This window comes from Rhinatrema bivittatum, chromosome 10 (assembly GCF_901001135.1).
Source record: "Rhinatrema bivittatum chromosome 10, aRhiBiv1.1, whole genome shotgun sequence".
Classification (NCBI taxonomy): Eukaryota; Metazoa; Chordata; class Amphibia; order Gymnophiona; family Rhinatrematidae; genus Rhinatrema; species Rhinatrema bivittatum.
The window spans coordinates 108,024,580-108,044,252 of NC_042624.1; the positions used below are offsets into that span (position 1 = coordinate 108,024,580).

Here is a 19,673-nt window from a genome sequence, read left to right on the forward strand (position 1 = left end):
TTCGGACCCCATTTTCTACTACATCTCTGCAAAAGTCTTATGTTTGTTTAATAAAAGGTATGAAGTTTACAAACTAAGTAGAGGAGCCTAAAAGAACTTTGTGGATTTGACAAATTAGTTTGACGAACTTTTGTTTTGTAAAATTCCAACACGGATTTCCACAAATTGGCGAACCTGTGTCGGATTTTGAGCGGATCCGCAAAAATACCCAGCAGGCAGATCCAATGTGGATTTCAGCTAGTCAGCAAACTAGCATCAAATCTTGGGGAATCCATTCAGATTAAATTAACTTTTCCAGCAGATTTATGGGGAAAATCAGAAAGCTCCATCAAACCAGGCTGAGAGTCGTCCACTTTCGGTTTGACCTCAGATTATTTGCATATTGTGATCACAGCCTACAAGTGATCCAGTTTTCTTTAAGATCAATACAACCATTAGAATTTTGCACTTAAGCAGGCAGCAATTTCATTTGACAAGGCCTTGGTCGTCTTATTTATTCTCTGTAACATACAACCAGAGCAATTTATACAACAAAAGATCAGCTAAATCACAGTTCTTAAGGACAGTGTAGGGATACTTACACAGTGAGTGGTAAGAAAATCATCTAATTCTGAAACACTCTGTAAAATGAGTACAGGAACACGCAATATGGTTTCTGATTTTAAGAATGCATTATTTTATAGAGTACATCTCATTATTTTGCAGTCAATAAGAATTGCTTAATTTATGATGAATATTTGGTCAAACAAAATGCAATGAGCAGTCCAAAGATCAGATTGCTATTATGATTTTGTATATCTTGCTCAGAGTTATTTATTTATTCCATGTTCTGAGTCCATTACTTACAGGAAACACAAATGACCTTAGAGAAATATCAGTGATTAGGAAATCCATGCAAAGTTTGAATGTCCCACCTAATAACTCAAGATATGGGGCCTGATACTTACAAGTGGGGCCTGATACTTACAAGTGGGAAAAACATTTCTAATGTCACAGCGGGTTGTCACCTGAGGTCCAGTGATCAATGCAGAGGTAGGTAATCTGTAGTCCCCATGGACACCAGTCCAGATATCTCTAATTAATATGCATTAGATAGATTTGCATAGTTGAAATAATATGCATATAAATCTACCTCCAGCATATTCATTAAAGATAACTTGAAAACCCAAGCAGATTGGGGTCCAAAGGGACTGGAGGTTGCCTACTCCTAGTGATCAGACAGTTTGGTTTGTTATAAAAACAGTCAGAGAGGTATAAATAAGGTTTGAGGGAGCATACAAAGAGTATATGCAGAGGAAAACATACATTGCTTGTTAATGGTATAGCTCAAGTCATAACTATGTGTATTCATGGTTGTTAACTAGAATGTCTTAATTACAGTACCAATGCATCACAAAACAGAGTTACACTTCTTAAAGAAACATAATTGGTTGCTGTCTTTAAAAAATGATGTATAGAACTTGTATATAAAACTAATTCTTAAATAGGGAAATTATCAACTTTAAAAAGTGTCATACAACAGCTAAAGGGTCCATAAGGCTGGCATCCCTCCCCGTCTGACCCCGATTCCAGCACCCACTTCCTTCTTCCCCAGGTTCTGATAGGACAGTGCCTGAGGAAACAGGAAGAAGCCTCTGAAAGCCTGGGCTGCCCAGGTGATGCCTGCCAGTCCTTCAGGCTCAGCAAGCATTTTTAGAACAGGCCACTTCAGCGAATTGAAAAATTCTTATGATGCACAATCTTGCTGCTCAGTAATATTTTTTTACAACCTATTATTCTTTTAAGAAACAGAGAGCCAGCAAGAGCATTGCTTAGAAGACTGTTTTGTGCCACAGGGCAATAGCCTAAAGAGAACGGTGACGCCCAGCAGGCATTCAGAGCATTTAACATGACCTGTAGTGTGATTCCCAGGCTTTCTGGACCAGGAGCTAGTGGCTTTTGGCCAGTGACATATTTGTTTGTTCATCTGTAGGGACCTTTATTTTTAGTTTTTATTTTACCTGGGAATTTGAATGTTTTAACAAAAGAAATCAGTGGAAAAATGACTTTGTTATAAGAAAAAGAAGAAAAATCAGTGGAAAAGTCATTTTTCCAGTTTTTTGGGTTTTTTTGGTTATAACATTGAAATTCCCAGGGAAAAATAACATGAAAACAAAAGTTGCTAGCAATAATTTGAGTGAAGTCTAAAGAATAGAAGTTGGACTGGTGGTCTGGCATTCTTTCAACCTAAAGAGTTAATGTCCAGGACAAGAGAGTAAATAATTGAAAATCAGTTAACTTTCAAGGCTAATCAAGGCTTGTTAGAGCATAGATGTACACGGGGAAAGGCCCCTGCTTGCATATTTACACCAAGGCCAAAGGCCCTGCATTCGAAAGAACTGGAATTTATCTTGTAAAGACACTGCATGCACAAAATACCTACAGTGACAATGGCCTCTCCTATGGTACATGATAAAAGGCTCCCTTAACAGTTATATTCTTAAAACAATCTGCAGAGCTCCTTGCTTAAGGATAATCTTGGGCAATTTGTGGTGAGAAAAAAGGATGTAGGCAAGCCCCTACGAAATGCATTGGACTGGATGAATTTATTTTGTAGGATAATGCACAACAAATGCAAATGCAAAACTCTTATTGCAGTTAGGATTGATGGCAATGAATGAAAATGGACCAGATTACGTTTTCAAGTCTTTCACATTATTTCATAAAGTGGCTCACCTAAATTCTTTTTGTTTGAAATATAAGGTTTCGTGGTATACTCCGAGCTAAACTTTGTGTTCACAGACAGTACTTACTGTTCCTTCCATTGCGGACTACAAATTATGTACTACACCACCTAAATATTTTTCTGTTTATGACCCTGAGTTATGGAACACTTTGCCTTCAGAAATTTGCAGCGAGTTGGATTATTTAAAATTCAGGAAGTTGCTGAAAGCATTTCTTTTTAAATTAGCTTTTAATAGCTAAGTTTTTAGAAATGTTTAGTATTTTATTTTCTGTATTTTATTATATTTTATAATCCACAATGTATATTTTTAGAACTTCAGAATATATGTGTATTAAATAAATAATTAATGAATGCCACCAGAGAAACAATTTATTTTTCAAACTATGGCATGGCCCTTCGCTATACGCAATCTCTAGCTAGAAGCATTGCTAGAATTCACGGGATTTCATCTTTTGGTAGGCTTGTCATCTCACCCCAGGTCAGCCAAATAAGTCGATCCAGTCCTAGTTTTGCCCTATTGCATGCATAGAATTAGATTTCGGATTTGATTGGGGAAAGTGACTGGCAGCTTGGGATCCCTTGTTGAAACAGATCTCGAGGATAGTACCCGTGGCGGCGGCGGCGGCTACCTTCGGCAGTGGCAGCCACATTCACGAACGATAGAAAAATGATAAATTACAAGTACAAGTCCATGCACGCAATAGGCCAAAACTAGGGCTGCTGCAGCAGCCTGTGGGGTTGGTTGGATTTCGTTTGAGGTGGCAACCCATTCAGTCTCAACCAAATGGTCTTGTTCTGGTGGCACCGTCTGTATTTATGTTTCTAATCCTCCAGGGTAGAGGAGAGCAGTCCGGGGCGATGATATCAACAAATAGTCAAGATCTGGACACATGGGGGGGACGACAAAGAAGAAGGCTAAATATATGAGAGCACTCCTGCTCGATGAAGATGATGAATCCTCAATAGCATCGCTGTCCCGCCATCGCCCAGGGTGCGTGCTCGGTGGAGCTCCGCGCTTCAGGTCAGGAGAGCACCTCCCGGACCGCCCGTCTCCTTCCCCGGCGAAGTATAAAGCCGTGCGCCCCTCCGCGGTGGTACGGGGAGGGGGGAGGGGGGGGGAAGGGGGGCGTGACCGCTGACTGGCGGGAACATCAAATCGCTGGCGGCGGCCCGTGGTCCGATCCTCTCCGCGCCTTCCCATTGGAGGGCGGCACCCAACGCACCACCTGGGCTCACTGATGGCCAGCGGCGTTATCCAATAAGCGCGGGGAGGGGGCGGGGCTGGCGGCGGGAGGTTTCCCTGTCAGCGGCCGCGCGGGGGGGGGGGGGGGGCTCCGGCACAGGAAGGGAGGTGAGCAGCGGGCAAGTGAGGGTGGGTTGGGGGAGGAACTGGGGAGCTGTACCGAGCTTAAAACGGGGTTCGGGACGCGTAGGAGTCCTCCTTTAGCCCCCTGTTTGCTTAAGGTTTTCATCAGGTTCTCCTGCACTAAGGTAGGGGTTCTCAACTCGGTCGGTGCATGTATTGGGCGATGTGGCTTCCTGGATATATTTAACGAAAATGCATGAGATAAAATTATGTATGCAAACTTGCATGAGATTTGCATGCACAGATCTTACATATATATTAGTTATGGAAATCCTGAAAAACCAGATTACTCGAGGACCGGACTGAGAACCACCGAAATGTCCCACGCAATTTCTTTGTGTGCATTGCAGCATGGACACGGCGCTGTACCTGGCGGGGCTCGGGCTCCTCTTCCTGCTCTGGGTGAAGGGGAAAGGCCTGGAGTATGTGATCGTCCACCACCGCTGGATCTTCGTCTGCCTCTTCCTGCTGCCGCTGTCTGTCATCTTTGACATCTATTACTACCTGCGAGCCTGGGTGGTGTTCAAGATGTGCAGCGCCCCGAAACTGCACGACCAGCGAGTGAAGCAAATCCAGAAGCAGGTAGGATGGAGGGCGCTGCAGGTGCCTCCTGGGATAACAATAACATTTACCCGAAACGTGTGCCATTGCTATGTTCGTGTAAGTGACAGCATTTCACACGCTGACCGTGCAGTGCTAATGGCTTCAAAGACAGAAGATCTACAAGAACTCTTAACCGGATTATTACAGCTCAGTGACTCTTAAATAGAAACCTGGCTAGAGTAGATCTAATAAAGGTATTTATTCTTCCATTTCTAATCATGTTCTCCAAGCTTTCTGGAGTCTGTTGGCATATCCAGTACCTGCTTCCCCTTTCGGCTTTCTAATCCCCCCCCCATCCTGTGGATTTTGAAGATGCCTAAAGTCTTCCAGAGAAAGCAGATCCCTAGGCCCTTGAGTACAGTGCAATGTCTGTCTGCCCCAGGGGCCACACTTGGGATGAGAGGCCCATGTGCACTGAATGGCAACTTAGATGTGACCTTGGTGCTGATGATGGGTGGGGGGGGAGGGCTGAGGAGAGAAGGTGCATGGGATGAGTAGACACAGTGCCCCCTCCCAGTCTCCAGCCTCCCCTCCTGCCTCTTTTCTCTGGCTGGCTCTTGCCCTCTCAGATCCTGTCGCTACCTCCTCCTCCTCCTCCCTCTGCCACCTCCTCAGTCCCATCTCCAAGTAGCTCATTTCCGCCTCTGGCAGCACGGAGACGACAAAAGGGCGGCACTGGCAGGTCCTCCTCCCTGCAGCACCTGTTTGCTTTCTAACAAGGAGAGTAGGAGGAGGCCTGCTGGCCCCATGCTCTCTGCATCTGTGCTCTGAACCACCCAGCGCCGGTTATCGCAGTCTGCGAAGAGCCCGGTGTCCTCCAGGACCACTGCAACTTCTGGAACGCCCCATTACAAAGTAAAAGAAAAAGTCTGTAGGATTAGCTGGAATTGGTGGCAGACAGGTTCATTTGATGGCATTCGTGCTAGATTTTTTGTGCATCTTTTGCATGGATTTCAATCAGGGGTGAGACTTTGTAGGATAGAACTTTGGGGTGTTTTCTTTGCATTTATTTCCAAATTAACAGAATAAATGTCCTTATAGGTGCGTGAATGGAAGAAACAGGGCAGCAAAACCTTCATGTGTACCGGTAGGCCTGGCTGGTTAACAGTGTCCCTGCGAGTTGGAAAATACAAGAAGACCCACAAGAATATAATGATCAATTTAATGGATATTCTAGAAGTGGACACCACAAGACGGGTGAGTACCCCAGCTGGATTTCCAGATGTGCACAGCGAACCCATGCTACATCGTACAGCTGGATGCCAGCGATAAACCTGCCTTAGCTGGACTCTTGAGAGACTGCCCTTCAACTCCGCGCACAGGGAGAGGCCGAGGGCATGCCCTGTGTGCCATGTGTGATGATGGTTAAGGATGCTGTATGTTTGGCATGAAAACTGCCGTGCATGGTAGCACAGCAAACGACGGCCGATAAAAACCAAAGGGTCCATCCAGTCTGCCCGGCAAGTTGCTCATGGTAGTAACTACCGCTCTGTGCAGGTTATCTCCATGCTTTCAGTTGTTGGTTGTAAATGCCGCTCCTTGCAGGTTACCCCCCTGTGCCTTCTGTTAAAGGTAGCCTTCACCAGACAGTTTAACACTTCCTATTTGCAGATGTAGAAGTGAAGCTTGATCATTGTTAGTAGAGCTGGAGAAGGGAAATGAATTCCTTGGCGAGCAGACTAAAGACGTGAATGGCGGATTAAGAGAGCGTGGCGTATTGGTTTTTGAGGTGCTTGGGTCTTCCTCTCTGCCTCTCCCCTATTCCTTCCTCAGCACATTTCTGTAAATGATAATAAAAAAAAATAGTAGCTGTCTCAGATTGGCCTTGGTAATTAAGGGTGCCAGTTCCGTACAGATCGCTCTTTTACATGCTCCTAATTTATGTGTCTTTTTTAACATTCAACACTCTGCATGGTTTTGAGCACAGAAAACAAGTCCAGTTTGTTGTATTCTCCATGATCCTTCGTTATGGCTTTGCTCAAAGTAGAAAGCACTCCAGGCACAGCCCGAGTCCCACACTGGTGCATTCAAAGCCAACCAAATGTTTCTGAAAGGTTTTGCTTCCCTTGCCAGAGCATTGCGTTCCTGGTGCCGGCCACTGAGAGTGACTTGGATCCAGATGTTACCATTTTGTGCGGTCCTGATATTCTGGATCCAGCTGTTTGTACAGAAGTGCCTACATTTTTTTTGTCAAGAGTTTATAGGTGTGCCTTACAGCTTTTAGTAAACTGATGCATGCAGTCGTGTGATACAAACTTGTTTCTGCATTGCAGGCCCATTGTCCAGGCAGTGACGCTGTGGAATTCTTTTAAGCTGCTTATGCATTTGGTATTAAATGGAGCCGAGAGTTGATTATGTATTTATATTGTTTTGCATTGACAAGCAAATCTTTATATTGAGGATTGTTTAAAGTCGCGTGCCCGGCTGGTTTACATATTGCTCTCGCGAAGCAATAAAATATTAACGTGTTTGTGGAAGCTTTAGTCGGCTCTCCTTCAGGTGATATGAAAGTTGTTAATGAATTGTATGTTTGATTTTGATTTCTTTCTCAGATTGTCCGGGTGGAACCATTGGTGAGCATGGGTCAGGTGACAGCCCTGCTTAATGCCATTGGCTGGACTCTGCCAGTCGTTCCGGAACTGGATGACCTCACAGTGGGTAAGGGTGCTGGAACCAAATCCTGCAGACTGCCCTTGAGTCCATGTGGAGAGGAGCTAGGAAGGGAAGCTCTGCAGGGGAAGGCGGTACACGGATATCTTCGTTGACTATGGCCTGAAAACTTCCACTTGCACTGTAAATGTCCATCTGTGGTCAGAACAGGAAGCATTTAAGTAGTCTAAGCATATTTCTTGTGGTCATGTTTTAATGACAGAAAGCTGTTTTAAAACAGATCGGAGAGAATATTTTTTACTTAACGAATGTTCAAACTGGAATTGTTGCTAAAAGATGTGCTCAAGGCATCTAACGTAGCTGGGTTTAAAAAGGGTTTGGACAAGTTCCTGGAGAAAAAGTCCATAACAATTATTAGCCAGGTAGACTTGGGAAAGCCTGGGATTGAACAACAAGGAATGGAGCTACTCTGTGGGAACTGGCCTGGCCACTGCCAGAGAAAGGATGCTGGGCTTGATGGACCTCTAGACCTTTGGTCTGGCTCAGCATAGCACACCTTATGTTCTTCTGTATTTTGTCTTGCATGTATTCAAATCAACATTTTTTTTGGTGCTTTTCAACTTTAGTGTTAAAAACAGTGCTTATGTGCTGGTTAATCTCTCTGTCCGGAGGTATAACTGTAGTAGTGGACCAATTGCTGGACCGAAGGGGAGCATGGTCCTGGTATCGACCCTGTTGAAAAAAGGGTGAGGTCATTTGGAAGATGATCAAAGTTGAAAAACACTCCACGTGTATACAAGCATTTGCCCTTACTTTTTTGTAAAAAGATAGATCATATGCAGCAATTCTGATTCAAAACTCTTTTGTTCAGGTGGTTTGATCATGGGCACTGGTATCGAGTCTTCATCCCACAATCACGGATTGTTTCAGCATGTCTGCTTGGCATATGAACTTGTTCTTGCCGACGGCAGCTTTGTGAGGTGTACACCAGTAAGAGAGAACTTTTTTTTTTTTTTTGCTCTGATTTTCAAATCTTCTTGTTGCTTCTGTACGTAGATCTTTGATTCAGCACGATAACTACTTCTTTCAGACTGAGAACTCAGACCTGTTTTATGCAGTTCCTTGGTCCTGTGGCACCCTGGGCTTCCTGGTTGCGGCAGAAGTGAAAATAGTCCCCGTCAAGAAGTATGTGAAGTTGCATTATGAGCCCGTGAGAGGCATAGCAAAGATCTGCGAAACGTTTGCTCTGGAATCCAGCAAGCAGGAGAATGATTTCGTGGAAGGACTCATGTACGCAATGGATGAAGCGGTTGTAATGACGGGAGTCCTCACAGATGAGGCGGAGCCAGGCAAGGTAAGGAAAAGACGTGTTGGCAGATAGACTTCTGTTTTGTGCCTTTCTGAAGAGTAAAGCAGTGTCAGTGCTATATTTCTGTTTTGTAATTAACGGCACGATTTTAAAACGTGTGTGTGTGCGTAAATTTCGGGGGTTACGCGCGTGGCCGGGCCTTGCGCACACCGTGTGCATTTTACAATGGGCCCGGCCTCACGTGTAACCCCCGATACGCGCACAAGTGCCAGGCCTGCTGAAAGGGGCGGCCCGGGGGCGTGGTCTGGGCGGGAGGGGGTTACACGTGAGGACACGTGAGGACAGCGCCATTAGCCGCTGTCATGGGGAAGCGCGAGCCGGCAGTCAACACGCATGCGGAGTCTACTGCTCCAAAGGAGCAGCAAGGTAAAAAACCAAATAAAATTTATTATAGCTAGGAAAGGGTTAGGTGGAGGAGAGGAGAGGGGAAAAGGTAGAAAGGTTAGGTAGGGGTATAGGGAAGTTCTCTCCCAGTTCGCTCCTTAATTGGAGCGGACTGGGAGAGAACTGGGGAAGCCCTACTTGTGTCGCCGCACGTATTTTTCTAATATCTCCCTCCCACGCGTGGAGCAGGCCACCCGCCCGCGCATGTGGACATGAAAATCCGGCGCACATGTGCGCGCGGAACCTGTATCTTATAACATACGTATGCCGACGCGCGCCTGTTATGAAATAGCTGCGTCCAGGTGCGCATGCTGGGATCCGCGAGCGCCCCTTTTAAAATCTGCCTTTTGATGTGGAAGGATGCGTTGCTCATTTGCTGAATGATTCTTTTCCCTCTGAAGGTGAACAGTATTGGCAATTACTGGAAGCCTTGGTTTTTCAGGCATGTGGAGAGCTATATGACAGCTAACCATAGTGGAACAGAATACATTCCCTTAAGGCATTATTACCATCGACATACGCGCAGTATCTTTTGGGAGCTGCAGGTAAGGAAGGCTGCAAGTCACAGTCTCCAAGTGTTTTTTTCTAGCTCAGGGTCCCAGTTCTTTCACCGTCACGGGTCAGCCTGGCCTTCTCTTTGGGTACAAAAGGGCAGCCACTGCTCTGAAACCCACCTCTGAAAACGGAGTGAGTTTTGTATCCTAACTGCTCAGGAGCTGGGCTGCCATCAGCTCACACTGGAGAGGAGGGCAGGAATGCTCATCAAACTGCAAGGTGTTCAGGCTTTTTCTCTCCTGTGGAACAAAATCCCAGGAACTAGAAGGCTCCTTGTACAGGAAGAATTCCAAGGCATGCTGGGCTTTGAGGGTCCCTCTGTCATCCCCTTGCTATTTATCTGTTGTTATCCCTGCCTTGGATTGCACTGTGCAATTATGCTGCACTTAATCCCACGGGGGGACTAGAAGGCTCAAGGGTAGCTGCTTTGTAACGCTGCTGCTCGCCTCTTAGGCCAGCAGTTCCAGTCCTGCTCAGGTTGGTAGAGGCTTAGGATGGGGCCCCTGTGTGTTGATGGAAGAAGGTTGGAGACTGAGTGTTGACCCCTCTGGAACAGGGATGAGGAACATGGGGTAGGAGAAATGTATGGGAAGCTTGCATTGCCCCTCCCTGTGCTGGGGATAAATGGAGGGCTTTGGTTTCCAGTGCTGACTGTCCGTTAGCTTTCACAGGTATTTTACATTTACTATTTATTTTATTTATTTTTCATTTAAAAGATTTTATATACCGCAAATTGGGCGGTGACCTGACCAGCTAAGCGGTTTACAAGTAAAAGCATACATACCGGTAATTAAAATAACAATACAAACAATACAATGTGCATCATTTGAGTTACGTTTGCTAGCGCTAAAAACAACATAGCAGCAAAATTAGATAAAAATGCTACTGAAAAACTATTAAGGGAAAAATAGCATTGATACTGGGTTAACATCAACTGTTGCTTTGTTAAATTTGTTCGAAGGACATCATTCCATTTGGCAACAATCCTGTTTTTCGTTACCTCTTTGGCTGGATGGTTCCTCCAAAAATCTCTCTGCTAAAACTGACACAAGGGGAAACGATTCGGAAATTGTATGAGCAGCACCACGTTGTACAGGACATGCTGGTGCCAATGAAGTATCTGGAAAAAGCCATCAAAGTCTTCCAGGCTGAAATCAATGTAAGGCCCTGGTGTTTGTTTGTTTTGTGCTTTTGATTTTCTAATCTTTTCCACAAAAATGTGCTTGAGGCAAGGAACAATGACCATTTCTCTGTAGCCTTAAATTCCATTGGTAGCTGCGATATCTTTTATTGGCCCAACGAAACAATTTTATATACTTGGTGTTAACTAGTTTCAAGATTTCCCAGGACCGTTTACGCCTTGGTTTTCTTGGGATCACATTCAGACTGGCGAACGTTTCCTGTGCCGAGGAGAAATAATCAGCCAAAAGGTTTGTCAGAGGGATGTTCAAATCAGTCCTTGGTGAGGGGGCCCCTCCAGCTGTTCGGATTTTCAGCATATCCTTAATGAATATGCATGAGAAATATTTGCATACATTGGAGGCAGCCCATGCATATAAATCGCATGCAGAGTCATTAGCGAGTTGCTGAAAACCTGACTGACTGGGGGCCCCCCCAAGGGCCGGCGTGAACACCCCTTAGGTGATGGCGTTGTTTGGTTCCTGTTTTAAAGCAGCAGCAGCGCTAGCGCGAGTCTCCACAGCATCTTGGCACTTATATCTCCCTTTTTACCTATCCTTTTTTTTTTTTTATTGTTGTACGTTGCTTCGGGTTGTTACGTGGTCCAAGGAAGGCAGTAGATATAAATGTGAAATAGCATCTGAATATACTACTGTGATGTCTGCAGGGGAATCTGCTGGCGCTCCCTGTTATATTAGGGTGGGAGCGGCAAAGCTGGAGAGGCTTTCAAAAAAAAAAAATGGTAAAAAGCAATAGCTCCTGAGAAACTGAAAAATGACCGTCTGAACAAAAAAATGATACCGCTTGCTAGCTGCGCCCCAAGAAGGAAGTGTGGTGTGTGCTCGTCTGATGCGTTTCATGTCATGCTGCTAGCGGGAAATTGCTGTTAACTCCTAACCTCGCCCACCCCCCAGTCTGGGCACCTGTGAATCGGGCTGATAGGGGCGAGCTACGTACACTATCCTTGAAAAAGTACCTAAAGGAGGCACAGAGCCAGGAAACCCCCAGTTGTCTGGCAAAAATATAGAAACTCGCAGACATCGGGTCCTGGGACGATAAAGCAACCCTATGTTTAGGTAAAGCCATCAAAAAATAGCGCAGGCTAAACTGATCGCGCACCTGTGAAAAAGCAGTGGCGGGCTTGCAGCTGCCTTTTAAAGGGGCAACAGGGAGGGTCTGATCTCTCCAGCTTTATTTCCAGTGCAGACGCTTTGTCCTAGGAAAGGGAAGAGACATTAAGGTGGGGATTTTGTTTTCTCTTTATTTATGGCTTCACTCAGTTGTGGGTCCCCCCCCGGGGATAAGATTTATATTTGCCTTTTTTAAATGTTGATACCCTTTGGTATCACTTTCAAGGTTGGCTGGAATCAATTACCTGTTTGTTTGTTTTTTGTTTTGTTTTTTTTTTACTTTTTTGCTATCTTTTTGTTTTGTGCTTTGTGCTGGTTTATCTAAGCATTGAATTTAGTTTTTTGGGTTTTTTTCCACCTTTGATCACAATTGGGAGCAAGGATGTTCCTGTCTGAAAGAATAGTTGACTGAAGTCTAAAAATCTGGTGACGCAACCTCAGACAATGTTCTTTCCCTTCAAATATATGCAGGTTTATCCCCTCTGGTTATGCCCATTCCTGCTGTCCAGCCAGCCTGGCATGTGCCACCCTAAGGGAAATGAAACGGAGCTGTATGTCGACATAGGAGCCTACGGAGAACCCAAGCAGAAACACTTTGAAGCCAAAGTCTCCATGAGACAGCTGGAAAAGTTTGTAAGAGACGTTCACGGGTAAGGCAAACCGAGTTTCCCAAACTGTTCTTTTGTGACCATTGTTCAACTTTTCTCTCAAATAGTTTTTACACTTACTTTGTGAAAGGGTGTCATCTCCTCCATGGTAAATAGAGAAGTCAGTCACACGTTTGGCTGACGTCATCAGATGGCGCCGAGGATGGAGGTGTCCCAGCCTGGAGTAAAAGCTTTGCTGCACTGAGCATGTGTGGTGCGCTGCACATGCCTGGTAGGGACATCCTGTTCACTTAAGAAAAGGCTGTGTCCCCCCATGGCGCTTTAATCATTTGTGAAGCCCCATCAGAAGATGCAGCTTTCTTCTCTTCAGTCTGTTAAACTTTTCTGTTCGTCTCCAGCTAGCATCTCCGCCTTGCTGTTAAAACTGCCCAGTTTAATCTAGCAAGTCTATTTTTTTTTTCCATGACTGAACAAAGTGCCTCTGGTTTCAAATTGCGCGTGGCCTGTGAAAGAAAAACACCTGCACTGTTTTTGTTTGGAACGTGATGAGAAATCCTAAATGTTTGTCACATCTTTGTGCCTGAGTCGGGTTAAAGCTTCAGGACATTTTTTCGTACCATCCTGACGTCTATCCCAGGGGAAACCTCCTGTTTCTAAAAACAGAAAAGCTCTGGGGAAATCCTTGGATAAACCACTGAAGAGCTGTTCAAACAAGGATCACTCCAAACAGAAGCACAGCCGCTCCCCTCAAGCTATTCTGCAGAAGGCATGGTTTGGCAAGGAAACGAGGACCATGGTTATGGAGCAATATTCTCGGACCCCAAGACCTAAGCAGCCATCAGGGCCGAAAAGGGACATCTGCCCGGGCTGATTCTCTGTCCCTTCCAGTATCTGCCTCCCTCAATGCTTGGGAAGTTAACATCCACTGTGACACCCTGTCTGCTCCTCTTCGACATCGATGACACCAATCTTGATACTCAATGTCTGTACCTTTTTGACATCGAGGGGATTCCCTGTCTCGATGTCCATAGTGTTCAAATTGACCTCTGGCATCGAGGTCGAGTCCATCAATATCAACCCATTAGAGTGATGGCATCAATGCCCTTGCCTACCCTCCATATAGAGCTTTGCATCTAGCCTGTCATGTTATTGCCTTCTCTAGTGACCTCTAGGCCACCTTCACTATTAATAACAATGCAAGAGATTTCTCAGTCTGCTGCAGCTCTGATAGGTCAGCAGCTGGTGGACCAGCAAGACGACCTCAGCAAGTTAATTCAAAGCATTTTGGTACAGCTTGAAATATACTATTGCCTAAGCCAGTGCTGGAAAACTGAGCTATGAATGGTTCGTGAAGTCCCTTACCTCTGCAACCTCCTATCCTATCTCCACAGGGAAAGGGCACTCGGTCATAAGCATAGATGCTCCTCTTCAGCTCCATCTCTGTACAAATCAGATTTGGTCTGCTCCTGGGACTTGGAGACAGGTAGAACCAGTGCTTCATCCAGATGTAAAACATTCTTTTCAAGTGTCCTCAGATCTGTCTACCCAGCGCTCCAGAAATCCCTTTCTTCTACTGCTACTTACTTATTTATTTATTTAGAGTTTTTCTATACCGGCATTCGCGATTGGAATCGCATCATGCCGGTATCATTTCTATAGTGTTATACCAATAGAGGACCTCCTTCCAGTCTTTGTTAGAAAGTTGACTCAAGCAGTTTCATCTGAAATGCAGGAGGAACCTAAACCACGGGCATGAATATTTGAGTATTTGAAATATCTCAATGTCTCCAGATGGGACTACTGTAACTCGTTTGTACATCTTTCAAGATCTGATGTGCTGATATGGCAGCAGACCCTTTTCTCTTCTCCAGTCTGTAAGAGAGAGATGTTCAGTGTAAAGTACAACCTTTCCTGTGACTTCGAGAAACCACAATTGCTGCACTAGTCCATGGTGCTGGAGCCTACTTTGAGGAAGTCAAAGAAACCCTGAACTAGCTTCTCTGTTCGTCCAGGCAGAGACCAGTGGCTTCTTGATCTCTCTGCAAGAACGTTCTTAATACTGGGTTTAGCTGTATCTTGGCGTACCAGCTTCTCATGGTCCAGAACCTGCATTCCATTCTGGAGAAGCTACAGCTATTCAGCCTCCTTGCCAGACACGAAAAGTTGAGGTCTCCTCCCAGATGGCAATAAATGTGGAATGTATCTAATCGGAGCAGCATACAATGGGTTAGAGACCTTAGCAAGGAGCTGGGCCCTTTCCATCAGATGCCGCAGGTTAGCCTGATTAAAGGCTTCTGGCATGAGCGAAAACGTTTATATGAACCATCTAGCAGGCGAGAACCTGTTTGGCCTTAAAGTTAAGGTAATAGTTAATCAAAGACCATTGTTCCACTCTGACAGCAGCAACTGGGGATCGCTCGCATGCTGCCAAGAGATTCCACGCCAGTTTTGAAAGAGGCATTCCTTCCATCAAAAGATATTTTCAGCAGTCCTGCTCTCAGCGAGAATCTATACCTTGGACGTTCATGGGCCTTGGCGTTGTACAGTCTAAAACAAAGGGACAGAAAACTGAAAAAGCTTGACCTGGTCTCTCAGCCAAGGCGGCCTTTTTTGATTCCTCTTAAGGAATAAGAGTCAGACCCCTGGTGCCAAGACATCACTTCTGAACCCAAGGGGTGCTTTTACCCTATTTGTGGAATATTGGTCCCAGATCACAACAGATTCCGGGTCCTGTGCATAGCGAAAGCTGGGTTACAAGCAGGGCCGGTGCAAGGGTTTTAGGCGCCCTAGGAGAACCTTCTGCCTTGCAACCCCCCATCTCCCCCGGTCCAGGCCCCAGCCCTGACCTCATTCACTCAGTCAGGCCCCCTGTCTTACACACACTTAGGTTCCTTGTCTCATTCACATACACACAGGGTCCCTCCCTCTCTCTCTCTCTCTCAAACACCATTGCTCTCTTGTATACATACAATCCCTTTCAGTCACACACATACACACACACAAACAGAGGCGCCATTTGTGGCCCGCCGATTCTCTACTCCTCTCGGCTGTGAGTGGGATGGGCTCTGCTTGCAGCCCCACGTGGCTGCTCTTTGCTGCCCCCTAATGGCTGGCACCCTAGGCGACCACTGGGATGCGTCGGCCCTGGTTACAAGCTTCATTTCCTTGGTTGTCGTACCCTCCCCCCCCCCACCCCACCCACCAGGGTGCAGTCCACCAAATCTCTGTGATGGAGGAAACCTTGGTCCTTCCTCAAGCAGGGGCCATACAGTGGGACCCCAGTGGCAAGAGGGGCAGCAGATTTTACTCCAGCTATTTCATTATCACCAAAAAGAAGAGGGGCCTGAGACCTACTCTATCCTAGATCTAAGGACACTCAAGAAATGTATTCACCAAGAAAAATTCTAAATGATCATGCTGTCAAGGTTCTACTATTATTACAGCAGAAAGATTGAAATATAGAAACATAGAAATGACGGCAGAAGAAGACCAAACGGCCCATCCAGTCTGCCCAGCAAGCTTCACACGTTTTTTTCTCTCATACTTATCTGTTTCTCTTAGCTCTTGGTTCTATTTCCCTTCCACCCCCACCATTGAAATATCTAGCTTGATTAGTTAGGGGTAGTAGGGGTAGTAACCGCCGCAATAAGCAAGCTACACCCATGCTTATTTGTTTTACCCAGACTATGTTATACAGTCCTTATTGGTTGTTTTTCTTCTCCCCTGCTGTTGAAGCAGGGAGCTATGCTGGAAATGCGTGATGTATCAGTCTTCTCCCATGCTGTTGAAGCAGAGAGCCATGCTGGATATGCATCGAAAGTGAAGTATCGGACACAATTGGTTTGGGGTAGTAACCGCCGTAACAAGCCAGCTACTCTGTTCCCGAGCTACTCTGTTCCCGAGCTACTCTGTTCCCGAGCCATAAAAAACAGTGTGTACCCATATATATGGCATATATCAAGTTTGTGGTGGGAATCGACCACTACTGGTACAGGAGACTTCCTTTTGGTCTGGTTTTGGCTGTCCCTCTCCAGATCTTTACCAAATGCCTAGCAGTGGCGACTGCTCACCTCAGACATATGGGCATTCATATATTCCTATATGTAGATGATTATCTAGTCAAGGGCTCCGTAACTAAAGATATACCCTCACTGCGGATGCAGCGGCGGATTCCCGATGAAAACCGGCCCGGGGATTCACCACCCAGGCCGGCCCAGGAGATACCACGTGGTCTGCCGAGCTCAGCTCTGTCACGGCCGCGCTCGGCAGACCACGTGACTAGTGCGACCGGCCCACCGGGGGGATGCCCGATAGGCCAATCTGCCCCTGTGCGGATGCTTCACAAATGATATTGTACATCATAAATGATTTATTTTGAATGATTTTTGGTCCAAACTAAAAATCCAAGCCCCTGAGGCAGCCACTAAAATAGTGGCGAAACTCGGCCAGAGTCGGGCATTTTTTTAACATGTCTCAACTGCAATAAACACTTAAAAAGGACATTTGGCATCTATTTCCTTTTGTTTACCCTAACGGCTTTCATAGATTGCCTGTCTTCTTGAAACTATCAATATATGGCAGGTACAGTGGCCCCCTAATATCCCAATGGGACCTGTGCTCTCAGAACATTTATCAGATAAGAACTACCCCCCAGCTAAAGCAGTGACTTTCCAGGACCAGCCCAGAAACTGGTCTTCCATTCTGTTTTCTCCATTCAACCAAGTGGTACTTCCTATAGACGCCGCTCACAGATTGGGGAGCTTATATGCAGGGCTTTCAGACTCAGGGTCTGCGGTCCTCTGAAGAGGTCCACCTATCAATCAATCCGCTGAAGCTGAGAGCCATAAAGCTCTCTCTATTAATGTTCCAGCAAAAGTTATCCAACAGATGAATTCTAAATTTAATCAGACATCCAAGTTGCCATATTCTAGATCATCAAGTAAGGCGGGACGGGCTTTGTATCCTCTATGCCGGGAATGGGTGACAGCTCAAGCAGCCTGCTTTTGGGCAAGCATGTCGCGCTGGCGAACAAACTGAGCAAGGTCCACAATCCCCCCTGAGCGGGCCCGGCGTATTTTTCCTTGGGAAAATTCAAGCGATATGCACAGCGTGGTTATTTCTGTACCCGCGCACCTTGCATCTGCAGGAATATGGAATCGCCACTTGTACTTCTGTCTGTCCCAACCCAACCTAACACTGCCCCATTCCCGACACACTAAAACGGAGCAGCAAGCAGGACATGTCAAACCTTTTGATTTATGCCGGGCTGTGATGGGTGGGAGCAGACGAAAGCAACGACTGGGTGCGTGTCTCGAACAAGGGGCAAGCAGACTGGGAAGAGAAGATGGGTGAAGAACTGGGGTGCTGGGAATTGTCAGGTACAGTTTGTAAGGTTTTACTTTTTACTATTTGAAGCTGTTTTTAAAAAAAAAAAAAATCTAGAAATTCACGGTTTAGGAATGGCTTCCCAAAATGTCCGTTAAAATGGAGGACTGCACAATTTTTCACTGCTTCACAAAGTCCTGATCTTTTTTTGTTTTCAGTTTTCAGATGTTGTACGCAGATTGCTATATGAGCCGGGAGGAATTCTGGGAGATGTTTGATGGCTCACTCTACCACAAACTCCGGGAGCAGCTGAACTGTGAAGAGGCTTTTCCAGAGGTGTACGATAAAATCTGCAGAGCAGCGAGACACTGATCTGTGCACAGGCGCAAGCCTCGAGCTAAAGCCGGAGCGACAGCGATGTGGCGGAGGGCTTTCTGGCATCGCAAATAAGGCTCCTTCTTATCGATACCTGGTCTGTGGCTTCTTGTCCCTGGGTTTCTCGGAAGACTGAGAGCAGACGGTGGTGCGTCTCCTGCCACATCCTACACTAACAAAACTGGACTTGAGTTTGTTACAAATAATATTTTTGTAATTGGGTAATAAGCGCTAGCTTTCAAAACGAGCAAACGTTTTCATTTTTTTTTTTTTCCCTAGATCTGCTAGAAAAACCTAACTCTCGGCCGGTCAGCTGCGTTGCAGCTTGGTTTCTGTTAACGGTGTTTTGGGCTGAGAAGTGCATGTGGCAAGTGTTGCAAAAACTGGATTTGCCTTATCTCATCTAGTGCTAATCCCAGGTTGGAGCCCCGTCTTTCAACCTCAGACCAATCGTTTTATTTCTCGGCCAAGACCACTTTGGGGAAAGAACCCACGTGTGACACGAAGTGCATGTAATGTTCTGTACAAAATGCTGGTTTAGCTCTGTGATGTGTTAGCGTGATGGGGGGGCATCTGCTCTTGGCGGTGTCGTGGTATAAACGCAGACCTGAAGATGCCGGTTCAGTTCAGCTGTTCCCTGCTCACTCGGTGACCTTCCCTTCAAGTGGAATGTTTTTTGTGAAGGAGGACCAGCGTCTGCCTGTAAATTACCAGCGCTGTGTACCAGTGAATGCACCATATAAATATTAGTACTGGCGGGGAAAAGGAAGCCCTTCTAAAACCAAAAGGTTACGGCTCTTAAAACTGGTTTTGTGCTTAATTAAAAGCATCTTCGTATTAACAATCTATAATTAATTTGTAGGCGGAGAGCTTTGAGGAACGGTAGGTGATTTTATTTTTTTTTTTGTCACCTTTAGGAAGTCTTGGAAGACTGGCCAAAGTGGGTCCCAGTAGCTGCAGTTGATTTGGTTCTTTCATATCTGAATTATATTTCACCAAAACGCTCAGCTTCGTAGCATGCATTCAGGAGCATATATCAGACATCTTATCTAATGAGGGTACTGTGTGGTTTGTCAGACATCCTAATACACTGGATAGGGTTTTTTGTTTTTTTTCCTAAAGAAAACATTTGTATCCTGCACTAAATTATAATCTTTGCTTTTCAGATAAGAAAACTGGTGTGTGCCGTGAGCTTTTTTGCTCTTTGTATTAATGTGTGGAAAAAGTGGACTTGTTTGGTTGGTTTCCCAGCAGCTCCTGAAATTAAATATTTTGCCTTATCTTTGTTACTGCTTAATAGCTGAATGTCTATTTTACAACAAAGGACGTTTTCCATTTCCAGCTCACGCTAGACTATTTCCTCTCATTTGCCTGATTTATTTATTTTTCTGAGAAAAGGAAAAACTGCTGTTGCATTAACAATTTAACTTTGGAAGAAATGCAA

General features: G+C 45.5%; 1 protein-coding gene across 2 annotated transcripts; it reads left to right on the plus strand.

Annotated features, from left to right (window-relative positions):
• Positions 1-4,046: 4,046 nt before the first annotated feature.
• Positions 4,047-19,673, plus strand: DHCR24 (24-dehydrocholesterol reductase). 2 transcript variants are annotated; one of them, XM_029618532.1, is made up of 10 exons: positions 4,047-4,076; positions 4,442-4,673; positions 5,736-5,891; positions 7,247-7,352; positions 8,176-8,294; positions 8,395-8,658; positions 9,459-9,602; positions 10,574-10,771; positions 12,393-12,571; positions 18,073-19,673. In XM_029618532.1, the coding sequence occupies exons 2-10, from the start codon at positions 4,443-4,445 to the stop codon at positions 18,224-18,226; spliced, it is 1,551 nt and encodes a 516-aa protein (XP_029474392.1). In that variant the 5' UTR covers positions 4,047-4,076; position 4,442; the 3' UTR covers positions 18,227-19,673. The 2 variants fall into 2 exon arrangements, with proteins under 2 accessions (XP_029474392.1, XP_029474391.1); XM_029618531.1 differs by lacking the exon at positions 4,047-4,076 and adding an exon at positions 4,081-4,216.

Bases quoted from the DNA above. Each gene is read 5' to 3' on its own strand.
- DHCR24 (XM_029618532.1), top strand. From the start codon at position 4,443: ATGGACACGGCGCTGTACCTGGCGGGGCTCGGGCTCCTCTTCCTGCTC. The intron at 8,659-9,458 runs GTAAGGAAAAGA...TTCCCTCTGAAG, and splicing joins ATGAGGCGGAGCCAGGCAAG to GTGAACAGTATTGGCAATTA. The intron at 9,603-10,573 runs GTAAGGAAGGCT...ATTTGTTCGAAG, and splicing joins GTATCTTTTGGGAGCTGCAG to GACATCATTCCATTTGGCAA.